The sequence below is a fragment of the Sceloporus undulatus genome, chromosome 5 (genome assembly GCF_019175285.1).
Source record: "Sceloporus undulatus isolate JIND9_A2432 ecotype Alabama chromosome 5, SceUnd_v1.1, whole genome shotgun sequence".
Taxonomy (NCBI): Eukaryota; Metazoa; Chordata; class Lepidosauria; order Squamata; family Phrynosomatidae; genus Sceloporus; species Sceloporus undulatus.
In genome coordinates, this window is record NC_056526.1 from 122057477 (window position 1) to 122077471 (window position 19995).

The following is a 19995-nucleotide window of genomic DNA, read 5'->3' on the forward strand; positions in this document are numbered from 1 at the left end:
TTCAAGCATGCAGTAAAACCAGTTCCCCAGCAGGCATTGGGAAACAGTCATATGGAATAGGTAGAATCAAACTTGCAGACCTATAAGTTGATCTCCACCACCCCACTCCAGGCAATTCTTACAACTTCAGTAACCCCATACAGTTGTTTGCCCCAGCAAATAGTAAAACCCTTTGTGGCACACATTTTGTATAGGAAGAAATGTTATACACTTTTGTACTCATAAGGACTAGAAACTTTCTGTTAGGGTGGAGTAGGGCCTTGGGATCCTTTAGAATTAGAATCATATGGCATATGCTACATTCTGTAGCTGTAGTGTTGTCTATATTTCTCTGGAATGTCAGAGTATGCACAGATTTCCATATGACGTCTGTAATTTGGGACTGTTCTTTCCTAGCCTGAAGGGTTCTTTCCCCCTCCTGTCCAAATGTTCACAGTGTTGCCCTATTAAAAGACCTAACCCGCTGTTTTCTACTCTAAAAGAAGCTGAACTTCAGAAATTGAGTCCAGCTGTTATACTCTTCTGTGGTACAGATGGAAAGCAGCCATTAATGTTGTGTACTGTATCATTAAAATGGAATCGGTTTACATCATTTGTTAAGATGGCTTTTCTACATAATGATTTGTATATTTACTTATTTTGCATGACTGTTTTGAACCTCAACATTTTTTTAAATAAAGCTACTCCAACTGTGTTCAGGAATGGTTGCTCAGTAACTGTGTTGACGGGTTCCAATTTTAAAACTGGACTTCTGTTGGCTTGTGTGTGTAAATTGTAAGAGTGTATAAAAGTAAAAGGTAAAGAAAAACTACTATTGTGTGCTCAAACATGCTCCAAGGTGGCTGTACAATTCACATGAAGCAGGGTCCTTCATCTAAGAGTTTCTTTTCTCCCCAAACCTATTTTTTGCAAGTTTTTTTTCCCTTTTGTTTTTGTCTTGGATAAGACTAACTGCATGCTAAATAATTAACTGTTTGGTACAAAAAGTGTCAAAAACAAGGTAGGCCCTGCTATTATGCAGAGTGAGGGTCTGGAGGCCTGATTCTGGAGGCCTTTTCACACAACACAATTATAGTGCTACATTCCATAAACTGCCGTGGAATTTTGGGATTTGCCTTTTGGGGACAGATACTTAGATTTATCAACCAGAGAGTTCTAGTACTTCATCAAGCTACAAACCCAGGAATCCATAGGATGATGTGGCAGTTAAACTGGAATATAGTGCTATAATTATGTAGTGTGAATGGGCCTTGGGTGTCATGACACAGTGGCAAATTCTTTCTTAAGGCATCATTATTATTGGACATGATCTTATATACTTTTAATATAGTGCAAAAATATGCTAGTATAGATGCAATGGATCCCACAATTGCACAACAGATTGTGCAGCAGGCCAAATGGCCTTCAGTTTACTCATTGCGTAAAGACCAGTTTCCCACCCACCAAGTGAAAAGTGTGAGAGAGGGCTATATGTCTGAAGATGGAGAAGGGGATAAATAACCACTTATTGCTTTGGTCCTACTGATGATTCTCAATATCTCATTCTGAACAGATCCAGCTGTCCCTTTTGTTCCTACCTCCCCAGAAGATTTGTTCATTGTCATTACTGAGGAAGACGAGTCCACCACTATCCCTTGCCGCACAAGCGACCCTAACGCGCAAGTAACTTTAACAAACAGTGAGGGGAAAGTCATGTACGCCTTTTATGACAACAGACAAGGCTTCATTGGAAACTTCTCTGCAGGCTCCTATACATGCAGGACCACTGTGAAGGCAGTGGAGTTCCTGTCTGGTGAATTCTTTGTCTACGTTTACAAAGGTACCTTTAAATATTTTCTCAATAATAAACAATGAGTTTGAATTCCCTATCAGCATCTGAAGGGTATAACTGTGACATTTTAGGATAAGGTGGACATGGCACCACATTTTAGGAAAAGTAATCCTATGAGTGCTTAATCAGTAGTGTCACTAGGAGAATGTGGTGCAGCTGCTGGCTGAGCGAGAGTGGAGTGTCACATCTCTTTCTTGCTTGCCCAGCACCACACAAGACCCTAAATGGCCTTTTGGAGGATGCAGCACTGCCTTACCACAAAGCAGTGGGTGCTGCTGGGGGGCAGTGCCTTTCATTTGGGGTCTGGCATGGTTGCTCCCCTGAGCAATCACACTGGACCCCAAACAACCATCCAGAGGCTGCAGCAATACCCCTAACAGTAGTCTTGTCAGGTGGCGGTGGGCTAGCCAGAGGGCAGGCAAGCAAGGCATCACGAGGGAGGATGACAGGGCAGCCTTCCCCCCTGTTTCCTCCCCACTGCACCTCCCCAGGTGACACCAACCATAGGAACGCCACTACATTTAATGTGATAGTGTGAATATGTTAAGCCTGAATAGAGTAAATCTCCATATCCCTTCTGGGTCCTGTGATGTGGCCCTATCACTCATCTCTGCTTCATTTGGAGAGTTGCATCATATATTTGGTAAAGTCACAGCTGTGTTCAGTGTGCTTTGAAGTTCAGGAGTTTAAAAAATACCCGAGGAAGATGTACTTGGCAAATGAATAGAGTAATGCTTTAAAAAGAGGAAATAAGTCTTGGGAAGAATCATGTCAAATATTGTATGCTGGTCTCTGAAAGCACCGTTTGGATATGCCTATTTTAGGAACTTAGTGCAGAGGTTACCCTCAACAGGTGCTGGCAGGATTTATTTTTTTTAAAATCCCCTTTGTAAACTTTTATTTCTTAAATGTGTTAATTTTCATTTTCTGTTTGCAGCTACTTCACATCTTCAGGTTGAAGTTGAATCCCTTAAGACTGTGTATAAAACAGGAGAAACTATTGTTGTATCTTGTGTGGTCTTGGAGAATGAAGTTGTGAACTTGCAATGGAATTATCCAGGAAAAGTGGTAAATACCCCCTTTGTTGCTGAATAAATGACCGGAGAATACTGTAGGTGGGGTTTTAATTCTTTTTTTAAATAAAAAAGTAAAGAACAAAAACAATGAAAAGAGACCAATTTTTTGTTGCATTAGGCTGATATCAGGAATCAACACTTCACTAGCAATAAAGTTAGTACGCAGATCTCTGCAAGATGTTATGAGGAGATGGGTAACATATGAGGTTGACAGGAAATTGGTCTATTGTTATAAATTAATACCAATCCCTTGAACCTGGAAAACATAATAGAACAAAAATGGAGTGTTTATAAAGTTGTCCATATGTTACGTTTATGTTGATGAGTAAGTATGACATCATCATAATCTGAAGACTACAGTAGAGTAATTTAAAGAGCATAGGGACATAAAAACCTTGGCATAGCTCCCTGTTCAGTCACAACTCCCCTCAGTTGACATTGGTCTCTATGGAGTTTATCACACGGGCAGGATTGCATGCAAAAACGGGTTTAAACTGGAAAAAAACCTGCAAATCAGATTGATTTTCAGATGACATCTGACTTTAAACAGGAGAGAAAATGGAAAAACCCGCAAAAGTGGGTTGTTTTTCAGACGGCGTTGGGATTAATGAGTATTAACATGACATTAACACTGAAAGAAAGTTGACAAAACACACTGCTTTTTACTTATGGAAAATCCCAAAAGTAAAAAAGAGCATGTTTTGTTGACTTTCTGTCAACCCACTTTTGCGGGCTTTTTTCCTATGTTTTAAATCCTGTTTCTGCATGGGATTTGGACATTTTGCCTCGATGTGATAAACTCCTGAGACTGGATCCATCCCATGGTGAAAGTTGCAATGAGTGAATCCTGTGAGGCAGAAGGCTAAAAAGGGCACTTCTATGACCTCTCTGTTACAAACCATGTAGTTGATGTCCATGCATTCATCACAACGGGTTTGGTTTCAGCCTCAGTCACACTTATGGGCTGATGACTCTCAACAAAATGGTCTAAAATAATATTTTTTTAAAAAGCAAAATGTAGTTCAAATAATATTTTTCTCTCATTTACAATTTTAAAATGCAAATGTTAAGACAGCAACGTAGTGAAGTTACTATCTATCCTATCTTCTTACTACTTGTTTTGATAAAGAAAAGTCTTTCCCAGTCTCCAGAGGTTAAGGAGTTGAATCCCTGAGGAGAGAGAATTCCAAACTAAAATTCTTTAGTTTTACCCACTTGGCCTTGAATTAGAGTAGGCTCTGATGGAGGGCTTCTCTAAAGATCTTTGTGTACATGCAGAATGATAATAAATTATAAAGATGCCAAATTATTTTCTCTAGCTAACCTATTTAATTGACATTTTTTGTTCCTTCCCATATGCAGAAGAACAAAGGGATCATTTCACTTGAAGACATCAAAGTGCCAACCCAGAAGTTGGTTTACAACTTGACCATTCCAGAAGCTTCAGTGAAGGATAGTGGAGATTATGAGTGTGCAGCTCGGCATGTGACCAAAGATTTAAAGAAAGCTAAAAGAGTAGTCATCACAGTTCATGGTACAGTCTCTTTCTAGTTACCACACTGTTTCTAACTGAACATGCCAACAGCTTGTCATGAGGAGATACTCATGAAAATCTTTGTCCTCCCACAGATAAAGGGTTCATTCATCTGGAGCCCCATTTTAATCCCATGGAAGCAGTCAATCTCCATGAAGTTAAAAACTTTGTAGTTGATGTGCATGCATACCCAGAGCCAAGACTCTTTTGGCTAAAGGACAATGTCACTCTGATGGAGAATCTCACCGAGATTGTCACTAGTTCCAAGCAGATCCAGGAGACGAGGTGAATAAAATATGTGCCAAGATTATCTGTTGATGTCTTAGCAAGTCCATTAGTGCTCCAGTTTGCAAACCAAACTATTCCCTTGGAAAGTGTCCTTTGGAGAACCTCCAACCTACTCCACACCACTCCTATTCCTCCCATGTCTGATCAGATTTATATATCCATCATTGCAAGCCTTTAATATCCTTCACAAATATCTAGAACTGAATGGAGTCACAGAGGCTTGTTCATTCTCCTTCTAAATCTATGGGAACATGGTTAGTGAAGGGGTCTACTCTGGTTGAGACTAATAATTGAATTTAGAGCATTGGTACCACTTTTCTGTACTCACCCCAAGGGGGACAATCAGGTTCTTGTTTTCCCCTACTAAATACTGGTCCATTCCTAATTTTCAAAGCTATTGAAAATACCCCTGTTTTCCATGCAGCCTGTTTACTTCCTCGACTTTCTCTTCTTCTCTGTTTCTTTCATGCATACTCCTCATATTCCCTCACTCCCATAATGAACAAGCTTCCAGTTCTGCATCTACCACTTCACAATTTTATGTATACTCTTGTATACTACTATATCTCACAGGGGATATTGCAGCCTCCTGTGTCTCAGCTTTCTTTCTTTCTTTCTTTCCTTCCTTCCTTCCTTCCTTCCTTCCTTCCTTCCTTCCTTTCTTCCTTCCTATGGTTGATCATATGCAACTGTTTTCTGTACCTTCAAATTACCACACTAAATTCAACCCAGTGCCCATCTTTTGAAACTTTTCACCAGCTTCAAAAAGGTACTCTTGTGTGCATGAGCCTTGGTTCTATTGCAAGTTTTTGTTTGTTGCTGTTAACCACGCTCAAGTTTATCCAGAAACATAGCAACCCTGTGGATGAGACATCTCCAAGACTCCCTGTCTTCCACTGCTCTGCTTAGATCCTGTAAATTATTATAAGTACACATAGGACTGCACCTTTACATATTTATTCCAAAATTAAATCTGTTTCTCCTCCTTAGGGCTTATACTCAAGTCAGTAGGTAAAGCTAACTAAGGTAAAATCTGCATTGCAGAAATAATACAGTTTGACTAACTGTAATGGTTCAGTGCTATGGGATTTATCGTTTGTTGTGGCACTAGAGTCCTCTGACAGAGAAGGCCAAAATATCTCACAAAAGTATGGATCCCAGAATTCCAAAGCACTGAGCCATGACAGTTAAAGTGTTGTCAAACAGCATTATTTATGCAGTATAGATAAAGCCTTGGTTGTTTCTATATCACACCTTTAAGGGTACAGTCCCTTGCATAAGATTGGCCTATTTGAGAAAGGATGTGGTCTAGCGATGCAGGCACTCCATAATGCAAACCATAATGCAAATTGCCCTTTTATTCCATAGTACATAATTCACATAAATATAAACTCATTTAAGATGAAAAGTATTGGGATTTAAATATTTAATTCTAACTGGATTTAAATACACTTAATTTGTCTGGAATGCACTGAACTGTGCAATCATGGGGGCATCAATTCTTCTTATTTTGCGGGTGCAAATTGTGCACCCAAGGCCACAGGAGGCATTGCTTAGACCCTTTCAGACTGCTCCAGGGATCAGTCAATGCTGCTGAAGGCTTCTGAGAGTGGCAGACCAGGCCCAACATCACTCAGCCCCACCAAATCTCCAAAACCTTCCAACAAACCAAGAAGTTGCAGTCAGAGCTATGTGGATGAAAAATTGGACCTCTGGTTCTCAATGCATATTTGCCACTACTCTGAATAAGATACACTTCCTTATCAATGTATTAAGAAAAAGAGTTTTTCAAAATTGTACCATTTCCTTATATATTCTTTTACTCACCTATTGGATTCCGATGTATCTATCTATCCTAGTTGCTTAGAAACTAGTAGCTGTACTGCTTTACAAAAATGACTCCTTCTATCTATTCCCTATAGGTACCGGAGTGTATTGAAATTAATTCGTGCCAAGGAAGAAGACAGTGGGTACTATACTCTAGTAGCACAGAATGAAGATGAACTTCAAAGATATACTTTCTCTCTGCTCATACAAGGTAAACTTGTACAATGGATACAGTTTGTATGAAATTATAATAGTGAAATAGAAATGGAAGAGACAGTATGGAGATGAGTATCAGTTTAATGTCTTGGGACTCATGGGCCAACAAGTGAATTTGAATTACCATGGGACTCTTAGCAGAAAGTCTAAAATGTTAAGATTTAGAATAATGAGAATAGGGTTCAAAACCCTGCTTAGTTGCTTTGAACTTATCATTATCTTAACAACCACTTACCTTAAAAGTTTGGTTTAAAATGAAATTTGAAAATGGCCATGTATACATTCCAGGTAATGCTTGCAGAATTTGAAACCAGTCCTCCCAGTTTAGTTACAGCAGGGAATTTCAGTGGGATTTAACACTCACTGAGCTTTTCAAATTACACAGTTACAATGTTATGATTCCACTATAATTATCATGGCATGCTATGGAATCCTGGGATTGGCAGTTCAGGAAGAGATACTTAGAATTTCAGCCTTCTGTCCAGGAGGAATTCCAAAATGTCTCCCATTTTGAGTATGAGTAAAAGGCTTGAATTTATATTTATATTAGTGTTATTAGCTTTTATTTTGTAATGTCCTACATTTGCAATGCCTTGGCCTCCTTTGTGGCTATGACATCTGGTCACCTTTCCTAGGGATGTAATTGCCACTCCTCATCTGAAAAGGTACAACCCAAGGACAGTTTTACCATCCCCTCTACTATTTGCATACTAGAGCAAGTTCAAGTGATTTGCAGTCTAACTGGCTCATTTATTCCATGGTTTTTAGCCCTATTACTAAATCCTTAGTACAAATAACAATATGTACATTAAGCTTGACCCCTAGAAAGTAAAATTACCTGTTGTAGCATATTCAGCATTTGTATTCTCTCAAGAAACACCATATGGTATGAATAATACTTCTGAAAATCAGAATCAATAACATGGCAGATTACCTACTTGCTTGCTTGCTTGTGTCCATGGAAGATACTTTGGGGATCATTTTAGTCCCAGATGTTGACACACTTAAACATCTGTTTCGCTTGGCTGACAGTCAGCAATAGTCCCTTCCACATGGATTTAATTTGAAGAAAGGAAGGGGTACATTAAAGGGATAAGGAATCACTATGCAAAATGAACATTTAATGGAAAATTTATCTTAGTGACCATTGTTCTGTGATATTTTTATAGTAGAATTTGGAAAGTGTTCATATAGATGATGACTCCTTTCTTGCCCACCAATACTGTTGCTTGCTTATACTGCTACATTTACTGTACTTACATATTGTTTTTCCTCTGTTGCTCACATATGGTTTCCAAAGAAGACTTGTGTCTAGACCTTCTTATATACTGGACCATGGGATGAAAACTGTGGCCTGGATGAGGCAGATCATAGAATAGAAATTGTTTCCACACAGTGGACCCAGTCAATGATTCTCTTAAGAGTTGTAGGGAGCCTGGTTCTTAAGTTGCACTGGGCCATTGGTAGAAAGATAGATGAATCATGACAGTTTAGCTTTTTCTGACATTCAGTTGTGTGGGTTTAGGGAAATCATAAATTCTCTGTTGAACTCTGAAAGTTTTGGCAAACTTTTGTAACAAAGCCCTGGACAAAATTCTTGCCCTGAATTTTCCGTTGGTCAAATGGAAGAGGTCCATTTCTTTCCAGCACACAGAGAACCGTTTTGTGTATGATTGCCATGTTACTCTAAAAACTGGAAAAGAGTTGACAACCTGAAATCATAGTTTGAATATGCAGAGGTTCAAAGGCAGACTTTTAAGAGCTGCGTACTCAAAGCTCTCTTCAGTTTTGCTTTCTCTCACAGTCATTTTTTTTAAAAAATTCTCTCCTGATAAAATTTATTTAGAAATTTGAAGATATTTTTGTAAGCTTCTATCACAAATCAAGCCAAGTTAAATTCTGATAAAATTTATTTAGAAATTTGAAGATATTTTTGTAAGCTTCTATCACAAATCAAGCCAAGTTAAATTCTTATCTATCTCTATTTCTGGATAGTACTACAGAAGAAGCGGTTACTTTTTTTGCACTACATCTTGAAGAATCCCCCAGTCAGCATGACCACTGGCCATGTTTGCTGGGCAATTTAGGGAGCTGTAACATTTCCAAGCTCTGATTCACATAGTGCCATGCTAGCAGTCAGCCCCTGTTGATGAACTTCATCAGACTAGACTAGATCCTCTGCTTCTTCCCATCTCCCACCCCTTCCAGGATTGGCAAACCCTTCTGCTGGCTGCCACTAAAGAAACTACTTAGTTTTCTCAGCCCTAGTGGGGTTCAAGGACAGAAGAAGTTGCCTAATACTGTCTGACACTGGCCCTGGTAGCAGTGGCATCTGCACTCCTGCTGTCACCCGGTTTTCTCATGAGGAGGCCTCTGCCACAAGTCAGGGCCCCCCAAACAGGTATCACCCCTCTTCTGGGGTGTCACGATGTGTGGGGCACCCCCCTCCCCATTAACCTAATGATGCCACAGGCTGGTAGCAGCCTACCAACAGTGCATTTTTATAACAACTGGGGATGCTAAGAACTGAAGCTAGGGCTGCACTAGGTGAGTAATAGTTTGGATTAACAGCACATTTGATCAAGTAAAAAGTGTCCAGGATTAACCCAGCAGCAGTTTAAAAAGATTTAGTACCACTTGAGATAGCCATAATAATAACAGCAGAATCTTCAGAGAGGCATTCTCTTTTCTCACTGACATTTCTGCTTCTATCATGATAACTCTTGTGCCTTATCTAAAACCAGAGTGTGCCATTTGTTTCTGAAATCCTGTTTTTACTGATTTATTCATATGTTGATTTGTAAGGCGATGAAATTTATGAAATTAACTAATAGGTTGCTGCCACACAGCAGGTTAAAAGCAGTTTGACATTGCTTTAATTGTCATGGCTCCATCCTATGGAATCCTAGGATTTGTAATTTGCTATGGCTCTCTGATAGAAAGTTAAATATATCATAAAACAACAAGGATAGAGCCATGGCAGTTAAAGTAGTGCCAAACTGCATTAATTCTGCGATGTAGATGCAGCCTTAGATTTTACCAGTGAGTTTTACCATCTCAGTTCAAAACTGAGACCTTCTATAAGCAAGTTCTGAACACTGATTAATTATAGAGGTTGTCTATTTGTCATTGTTTTGTGCTCTTGTTGTAACCCGCTTTGATCTCTTTTGGAAAAGCGGGTATAAATATTATTATTATTATTATTATTATTATTATTATTATTATTATTTTGTGACTTTCAAATTATGACAATTAACAGTTGTGTCAAATCTAGATGAATAGTGCATGTTTACTCAAAAATCTACTCCACTAAGGTCAGTGGGATCTATTCTCAGATATGTACTTGTAGGATGGTAGCCCACATAAGTCAGCTAAGGCAATTTCTAAGTAGTGGCATTGTGAAATACTAGCATACAGTACTTAGCTTTTTTATAGTGTTTTGGGATATTTTACTTAATATGACAGGGAATGGCAAATACTTCTATTGCTTAGATATAAGTAAAAAAAATCATAAAAATCAGGAATATCTATTGTTTATTAAAATATGAGCTTCCACAAAAAAAGGCACCTCTATTGAGGTTTTGATAATTTCTCAATTTCTTTACATGTATTTCACTTAAGAAAAGAGATTACTGAATGTGTTGGCAGCCTTAATCCAAAGATGAGCTATGTTTTGTTTTTGTTATGGTTTTCATTTGAAATGGTCGACTCTGAGAGTTCATTCACTTCTGTCCTTCCCTAGAGTAAAACCAACTGTACAGCTGTCTTGCTGTGCTCTCTCCTCTCTCCATCTTCCTATATCTCATTTCTAAGCCTGTCATTACCTAATTATTCCCATATGTTGTTCACCTGAAGCCAGGACCCTGCTGACTCTCTACTGGGAATGGAAAGAATATTCAAAAACATTTGAAAAGAATTGTTTCTCAAGTGTTGGGAAACCCTGCAGTTTGGGACTAATTTGGTGCAAAATTCACACTTGTTTCTGAAAGTAACAGCACTGTCTTTGCAGAAAGTCATATTTTTGCACATATTTTTTGTGCAGAAAATGCTGTTTTCTGTGCAAAAAATGTGCACATTTTGCACAGACTAGGTATCAGACTTTGAGTAGTCTTTGAAAACCATGCAGTTTTCCAAAGACTTTGTTGCAGTGGGAAGAAATTTGCTAAAATTACTTGTTTCTTCCTTCAAGAACAAAATTAGTGAAAAATTACATCCCTACTGACTCTACAGGTCAGGATACAACTACAGCAGTCACTGAACTGCTCCAAAGCAGCAGTTTGATCCTACTTGTTTACTCATTTCATTCAATCGGATGTTCCCCCAAGAAAGATTGTAAAGGATTATAGTCCAGTTTTGCAATTCTCTGCAAAGATTGCAGAGCTTCAAATATGTATTTGTTTGGACTCCATCTTCCAGAAACCCACATGGCAAAACAAAACAAAACAAAACTCTAGGTTCAAGTCATGCTGATGGTCCTCATTCCCAGGCAAGTGTTCATAGGACAGTAGCTAGCTGTCCAATCCTATGTGTGTTTAGTGAAAAATGAGTGCCACCAAATTAAATGAAATATTTTCTAGGAAAACAGATATACAGTTGCAGTCTAAGAAATATACATAATACAGCTGAGCAGTACTACTGAAAGTGGTAGTCCTTGGACCAGTACCATCCAGGAGCCATCACCTGCCACTCTTTGATGAGTTTCTAGATAAGAAAGAAACAGTTGTAATCTATGGACACAGGTATGGTATTGGCCCCTGGGACATTGCAGGGTGAGGGGAGTTGCTGGTTCTGATAGCCTGAGAAACTCTGTAATAGAAGATCAAATGTTAGAGGAAACAAACAAGGAGCCCTTGATGCTGTGAATCTGGATGTCTTGAAGGAATGAATCTGCCAGGCAAATACAAGGATTTTAGGAAATGCTTGATTTCTTCATATTAGGTATGCAGTGAGCCTGATAGGATCTTCCCAATTTCTTCTTTTTTTAGTACCAGCTTTAATTCGAGACTTAGTAGATAACCATTATGGCTCTGCTGGGCAGACAGTGAAGTGCTTGGCAGAAGGGACACCTCTTCCTGATGTTGAATGGCTGGTTTGCAAAGACATTAAAAGGTAAGTACAAATGATTCTGACTCTCTTTGAATAGTATTGCTTTGGCAATGTGATTTTAAGTTTATATACTAGTAAGCTTATAAAGGATATATTCCTATATATCTCAGAATTAAAAACAAACCCACTCAAAGGTGGGAATAAAATGTTGTAGCTGGGGTCAAGAATTGTCAGAAAATAACCCAAAACAATAGAAACATTGTCTAGATATTCTTAAAATACCTTTAAACTGTTACAATAAATGCTGCATCCTCCCAACATATTTGCACCATCAGGAGGAGTTCAGTATTTTGTGAATAAATTAGCAAACTTAAAATCAGGTGCAGTTGAGGAAAGAACAGTATTTTGAATGAAATGATAAAAGTCATGAGCTATATCTGCCTACTATAACAGAAATACTGCTCTAACCACTAAATCATTGAAGTTTCCAAGATGATAGCTATAGTAAGAATGAGAAGGTTAGAAGTCTTCAAGGATGGCCATGCAATGTTTTAGGAAATATATCCTTTTCCATATATTGTTTCCTTCTATAAACAGTTCTCAATGAAAGACAAATATCTGATCACCCAAATTACATCTTCACATATCTTTAGGTGCAGCAATGATACTTCATGGACTCTCCTGACTAACAATATTTCTGATATTACTATGGAGACACATCTGGATGAGAGAAACATGATAGAGAGCCAGGTGACTTTTCAGAAGGTGGAAGAAACTTTGGCTGTTCGATGCATGGCAAGGAATGACCTTGGAACTGTGGCACGGGAACTGAAGCTTGTAGCTCCCAGTGAGTTAACTTTGTGTAGTCTAAACTCAGCTGCTGTTGTCTCAATCTCCTTAAACAAATGTATGATGCCCACAATATGTATTTAGAACAGGGGTGGGCAACTGCGAAGTGGGAGGAGACCCATGTTTTGCCTTCTGGTAAGCCAGAGATGAAGTCATGTTACTTCTAGCTATGGGGCCTAAATTCCTAAAGGCATCAGATCCTGTCTGATCTTGGAAGCCAAGCATCATCAGCCTTGGTTAGTGCTTGGATGGAAGACCACCAATGAATACCAGGTGCTATAGGCTAAATTTCAGAGGAAGGGACTGGCAAAACCACCTCTGAGAATTCCTTGCCTAAGAAAACCCTATGAAATTCATGCAGTCTTCTTGGGTTGACAGGTGACTTGAAAGTACATACACACACATACTTCTAGCTGCCATTTGGAGATTTTTGGACAGTCTTTTAAAAATCCCTAAAGTTATGGAGGCCCCAGGGGGCAGGGGAGGAAAAGCATTGCATTTGTGGCCACTTTGAATTGATTTGGCCAGCTTTGGTGATGTTAGCAAAATTGCCCAAAATTACCAGGATTTTTTTAAATTAAAGGGTTGGAGAGCTTTGGTTTTATCTTCTTGGGGTCCTTCCAGAACTTCAAAAGTGAGACTTGGGGCTGCATACTTTGTCCATCCCAATTGAGAAGGTATACACAAGATTTCCAAGAGTCCAATGAAAAGTTATTGTTTGCACAGAACCGAAATCAACAAATATATTGATACATATTCATCACATTGTATATATAAATATACTTTGATCTATTGTATACACAGGCTGAGTATCCCTTGTCTGAAATCTGAAATACCCCAAAATCCAAAATTGTCCACATGTGTGACTGAAATAGCAACACCTTTGCTTTCTGATAGTTGGGTATACAGTATGCAAAACTTTGTTTCATGCACAAACGTATTTAAAATATTATGTATTTTTATATTATATGTAAAATTTCCTTCAGGCTATGTGTATAAGAAGTATACAAAACATAAATGAATTTCATGTTTAGATTTGGGTCCTATCTCTACCTCATTATGTATATGCAAATATTCCAAAATAAAAATAATAATAATCTAAAATCCATTTTGGGTCCCAAGCAATTTCAGATAAGGGAGCCTGAACCTGTATTAATATTAATGTATATTCATATACTTATTAATGTTGCCATTAATCATGGAATAATTCTGCTCCTTTCCCAACCAAGATTACATTGTATTTGCTGTAGTTAGAATATGTCCTAGTCTTTTAGATGTTATAGGGCTCTTCGCTGTTTTTGTTGTAACAGACTAGCAAAGGTGCCCTTTCAGAAAGTGAGAGCTTCTTCTCCCTGCCTTAGAACTATGCCTCACTACAACCTCAGCCATACTTGAGCCCACAGGGATTTGTTTATTAAAAGAGGAAGTATTGATTGGTATCATATGAGTCTTTAATCTTAATAAAGACAGGAAACAGCCATTGGTAATTAAAAGACAGCTGCATTTAAGCAATAGGGAAGAGGCATGATTCAGCCAGAGTTGAGAACTTTTCAATCCTGATTTCAGTGGTATGTAGAATCAATGGGACTAGTCCTTACAGTGGAACTTTTATCTGAACAAAAATACATAGGATCTCACAATAGAAGTTTTTAACTTTGTCTGGATCTTGACTCCTTCCTTCCTTCCTTTTTAAAAAATGAAGTTGACAATGGTTAAAGAAAAGAAGACAGAAATGAGAGGAAGTAGGTTATGTAGACCGGCATAATTCTTTGAAAGTTATCATTCTTCTTATGGTCCTGAGATATACATTCTAGGTTTTTTTTCTAAACTAGATTTGCCACTGCTTCTGAAGTCTAATTTAACCGTTATATTGCTATCTGCACCAATTCCAACTTGTAGTAGAATGTGATCCAAATGTAACTTTGCTTAAAAAAACAACACAAACCAAAATCAGTAGGTGATGGATTCCATTTCCGTTGCAACAACATCTTAACCCATCCTTCTATTAAAAGCAAATGAATAATGGTTTCTTTTCCTTGCAGCTTTAAGATCAGAGCTGACTGTGGCTGCTGCGATCCTAGTGTTGCTAGTGATTATAATCATTTCGCTGATTGTCCTGGTTATCATATGGAAACAGGTAATTTAGAAGCACATTTTTCTGATAGATTCTTTATTAATTTACTTGGTAGGGGTGAGGTAACATGCTGTTTTTCATTTTTTACACATTGCAGAAACCGAGATATGAAATTAGATGGAGAGTCATTGAATCCATCAGCCCAGATGGCCATGAATATATATATGTGGATCCCATGCAACTGCCCTATGACTCAAGATGGGAATTTCCTAGAGATGGATTAGTTCTGGGTAAGGACCACAACTAAGTTTGTTGCTGGTGGTGTTACACAGAAAGGGTTCTCATTCATTTCATGTGGAATGGCAGTGTCCTTATCAGTATTATGTTATTTAGCAATCAAAAAAAGATTGAGTTATATGGCTAGAAAAAGCCCCTCTCTTGGTTATCTGCAGAAAAACAAACAAATCAGAAACAAATCTTAATTTGCTAAAATTGATCAATCTTTTTATTGGTAGAAAAACCCAACAAGTTCTGGCCTGTATATGATCTTAGAGACCTTCGTTAGGGCTATTTGACATTTAACTTCAGAAACTGCTGGAGCTGTTTCATCATAACCAGCTTTCCCACTTTCCTCTTTTACATTTTCAAAGAACCATGGCCAAATCACAGCAAGCCTCAGAAGAGACCATCCCTAGAACATCCCTTGAGTGCATAGGACCACATTCTAGATATAAAAACTGCTGGTCTGCATTAATTAGCCACAGCCTGTAGAAACATGCTGTGAAGTTTCATCTGATACTGGGTGTTCATGTTGTAAACACCTGGTAAACAAGCCTTTTATCCAAAGGAATCTACATCAAGAGAGTGAACAGTTGACCTGATGACAAAGCCTTGACACTCAGGAGGTTCACCCACCCTTCTCTACACATATTTAGCAGAGGTGTGGGCAGAATAGGAAGTACGTCTCATGTTGTGTACATACACCCATGTCACTGAATAGAATGGGTGCTGGATGACTAGATCGATCCATAGTAGCACATACTTAAAAGGGGCTGCATCCTGCCATGTGGTTCACAGACCTTATGCCATAAAAGAAGTCTTCAGGGCTTCAGTGTGGGCTTCCTGGTTGTGACACGAGAAACCAGATCAAAGTTTTATTCAGCAGACAAACTGAGAGAACTTCCTAATGGGTTTTTTGATAAGGGACCCAATGTGTTTCCATTTAAAAACCATGAGTAACTTTAATGGGGGACATGTTAAGGCAGGTAATTTAAAATTCTCCTAGGGCTACCCTCAGGACATGGATCATGAGGGTTGCGTTAGAAACAATGAGAAGTAATGGGACAAATATCAGGTTATATTTCTCCTAGGATCAACTCAATTGTCATGCACATTCTAAGGAGGTTATTGCACATCTCTTTTTCCCAAATCCGGGCATGGGCTGAGCATGGGCTTGAATGAGTGAAAACTGATCTTATCGCACACCGTTTTGCCCAACCCAGCTGCATTGCATATTCGATCTGGACTCCTGGCATATTTTTCAAACCTATGATACTTTCCCGTCCTTCGAAACGTACACCAGGAGTCTGGATCGGCTACACAATGCAGCTGAGTTGAGCAAAAAAGCAGTCAATAAGATCTGTTTTCACCCATTCAAGGCTATGCCCAGCCCGTACCGGGACCAGGCAAAAATAGACATGCGATAATCTCCTGTGGCTACATTGAAATCTCTGAATAGTGACCACAGGTATTGAGACTTGATTTTGCCCTCAAGTAGGAAATACAGAACAATCCCCCCCCCAGTTGTCTCTTTTAAAAGTACAGAACTAAAGAAGGAGCTTTTATTGCCTCAGAACAGTTTGCAGCTCTGTGTATTTCTCTTGTGTGAGCATTAAGATCAAATAGAGACTTCTTGAAAACTACAGTGAGACAGTAGATGTATTCATTCACAACCTGAGGACTCTCCATTTACTTTTAAATGTGCAGCTTCAGTCATGATTTTAGTAAAAGATAGGATATAGTAATATCCTGTTTCGGGCCAGTTTTTGCTAAAAAAGATGGAGTTCTTCTTAGTTACCTGAGTCAGATATTCTCACTTACCATAAGCCCTTCCTGTGACAAAAGTGAACACACATGGTGATGTGATAGGGAGAGAGTATCATCCATAATACTGTCTCCTAGGTGCTCACTGTAGATGTATGGAGCATCTAAAAATGATATGATGGAGAAATTATGTGGTAGACAGCTGCCACCCAACATATTACAGAGGAGTTTGCGGCATGCTCTAAAATAGACTGAAATGGCAGCCCAGTTAGAATAAATCATTTAATGCAATGTTATTGGGATAAATTTAACCAAACTGTAGTAGATTCACATGAGGTTATTTGCCTACAACACCAGTGGGAATGGCCTGTGATTGAGAGCTATAGACTACAAGGAGCAGTCCAATCAAATGAAGGATGGGAACTCTGATAGATGATCAGAGTTCCCACGTGAGAAGGAATCCATTATTACTTTATGGAGATTATCAGATGGTGGCAAGGATGCCATTGTCCTGTCCTTTTCCCATATTTATAGCGTGATCACAAAAAGATTTTCATATGATGTCACACTTATCCCATCAGTATCCTGCCATTAAACTGTGAGTGACTGTGATCACGCAAAATACTTTCATTCACCCTCATGCCAAGTTGGGAAACTTCAATTGGTACAGAACATGGCAGCCAGACTGGTCGTGGGCACCTCTCGAGCTGCTGACATTACACCGGTTTTAAAATCTCTTCACCGGCTGCCTATTAGTTTCCGGGCAAGGTATAAGGTGTTGGTTATTACCTTTATAGCCCTACATGGCTTGGGTCTAGATTACTTATGGGAACGCCTCCTTCTATACAATCCACCCCGTACACTTAAGTCCTCTGGGAAGAACCTATTACAACCAAAAAAAGACCAGACTATCTACGGTGACTCAGAGGACCTTCTCGTCAGCCGCTCCCAGGGTCTGGAACTACCTGCCAGACGAGATCCACCATATTACCACCTTGGAAGCTTTCAGAAAGGCCATTTAGATGGATCTCTTCCATCAGGCCTTTCCAGACTAGCCTTGTTCAGTTCCCTCTTCTTGTTGGTTGTCTTCGCTTTTCTCCCCTGGGATAATATACCTCACTTTCTCCAAAATAGGAACTGTTTTGAAATTTATCTATATTTTAACCCAATTTGTATTAGGAATCTCTTTTAACTTCTCTCACTGTTTAATCGTTTTTTTTTAAACGGGTCCTTTTATGATTAATTGTTATATGAATGGCAGGAGGGTGGGGAAATGTTTTTTTAAATCCTGATTGCAATTTTAACTGTCTTGTGGTTTAAATATCTGCTGTAATCTGCTTTGATTCCCATCGGGAAAAGGCAGAATAGAAATAAATTGTTGTTGTTGTTGTCCCATCACTGAAGTGGAATTGTCCCATCCTTGTCCTTTATTTTGTATTAATGGAAGAATGTGTTCATGCAATTCCACTCCACTGACAGTTTAATGATAGGATCATTACAAATGTGTGGATGTCTTTCGCACAGTCGCTGTCACGGAGAGGATAAGGATGGGCTTTGCTCCTGCCTCCCATCTGATTTGCAAAGAGATGTTTTATTTTGATTAGAAGAACAAACGAGCTCATTCAGTTAATACTTGAGTGCATATTAACAGCATGACATAAAGAGTACTATAGGCAGTGAGATAAGATATGAGGTTATTTTCTCAGTTAATAACACACACTGTTGTCTACAGGCCGAATTCTTGGCTCTGGAGCTTTTGGGAAAGTAGTTGAAGGAACTGCCTATGGATTAAGCCGGTCACAGCCTGTGATGAAGGTGGCTGTGAAAATGTTGAAGCGTAAGTTTTTCTCCGGTTACAGATAATCCACATCATCACTCCCATTAATGACAAATATTAGAATGACTGACTGAGAATTTGAAAGCAAAAATAATTGGCATGGTATATTTACCATGGCAAGAGCAGTTTGTTCTTTCATTTTGATTCCAGCAAGATGTAAAATGAATGTACTATCCGAAGAAGCAGGGTTCACTTCTTAAATATCTCCAGGTATTCTTTATATTCTATAATACGTTGATCAGTGTATTAATTGTTTAAAAGCAAATCTGTTGCTTCGGTTGTGAGCACCTTTGTTTGGTAGTGAATTTCATAGATTTCAACAGAAAGTATTCACAGATAAGTATGGACAGCGCAGTCTCTCTGTCTCTCTTGCTTGGCATTTATTGGCACCTAGCAGAGAGATAGACACTACTAGACAGGCAGGAACTGTGTGACTTTTTTGTCTACTTCTTCTGTATTATCCTCTCCCTGGTAGGCTCAGTCTCCTCCTTGTTCCTACCGTTCTTCAGTGCAGAATATAGTTGCTCCTTTCCTCCTCTCTGCTTAAGCCAGGCCTTTTTCTGCTAGCAATATGGAGAGAGATAATAGGGCCAGCTACTGGGGTATAAAGTGAAACGTGCCCATGGGTTTTTCCCCCCATAGTATAGAAGACACCTTTCATGAGAGCTCAATTTCATCATACCTCTCAGGCCCAAAGGAACATAGGCTTTCCTGTTTACTTCTTCCAAAAGTACTTTTTATATATAAAGCAAGCAATTGCTATTATTGATTTTTCTGGGGACATGTTGAAACAGGCAAAAGCTCAGCTCTCTTATAAACAAAACAGGCATGTTTCCTTTTCCTCAAAAAACTCAGGGTGGCCTTCAGAAACAGAGTAGTCCATAGGGATTCAAATCTTCACTTTTTTGTGTGCCATGATTTTCACAAAAGCTAGGATGATTGTGTGTGTGTGTGTGTCTGTCCGTGTGTGTGCAGTCTATGTTGCATGGATTTTGTAAAAAAATGGAAGCACTGAATGGGTTTGCATATTTTTGATCAACAATCCCATCCTTCTGTGTTTGGGTTGTTTGTGTGTGCTTTCCCTCTGCAAAATGTTGAGATCTTCAACCCACCCCCCAAAAACCATCCCATTCATCTTTTTTGCATTCATACAGAAGGGTGGTAAAATCTCACTGCAGTTGACAGTTTTTCCAGTGGGATACCTTGATGTGCCAAAACAACATTTCTCATCAGGAATGAGAAAATTTACTCAAATCCATACCATTGTAGTGTTATAGTATATTCTTTACCTTGCCTAAAACAGCCACCCAGTGATTTCAGAATGTGTTGTTATTGCTTTTGTTGTTGTTATATGCCTTCAAGTTGTTTCCAACT

At 38.8% G+C, this 19995-nt stretch overlaps 1 protein-coding gene across 5 annotated transcripts in view; it reads left to right on the forward strand.

The window, feature by feature from the left end:
* The window catches only part of PDGFRA (platelet derived growth factor receptor alpha), a 68820-nt gene that overhangs the window by 24322 nt on the left and 24503 nt on the right, over nt 1-19995 (forward strand). For all 5 annotated transcript variants that reach the window (XM_042467536.1, XM_042467534.1, XM_042467538.1 and 2 more), the window contains exons 4-13: nt 1553-1819; nt 2769-2899; nt 4270-4441; nt 4537-4726; nt 6652-6767; nt 11758-11881; nt 12472-12665; nt 14710-14804; nt 14899-15031; nt 18517-18621. In XM_042467536.1, the coding sequence (XP_042323470.1) occupies nt 1553-1819; nt 2769-2899; nt 4270-4441; nt 4537-4726; nt 6652-6767; nt 11758-11881; nt 12472-12665; nt 14710-14804; nt 14899-15031; nt 18517-18621 (1527 nt within the window). The remainder of the gene's footprint in view (nt 1-1552; nt 1820-2768; nt 2900-4269; nt 4442-4536; nt 4727-6651; nt 6768-11757; nt 11882-12471; nt 12666-14709; nt 14805-14898; nt 15032-18516; nt 18622-19995) is intronic.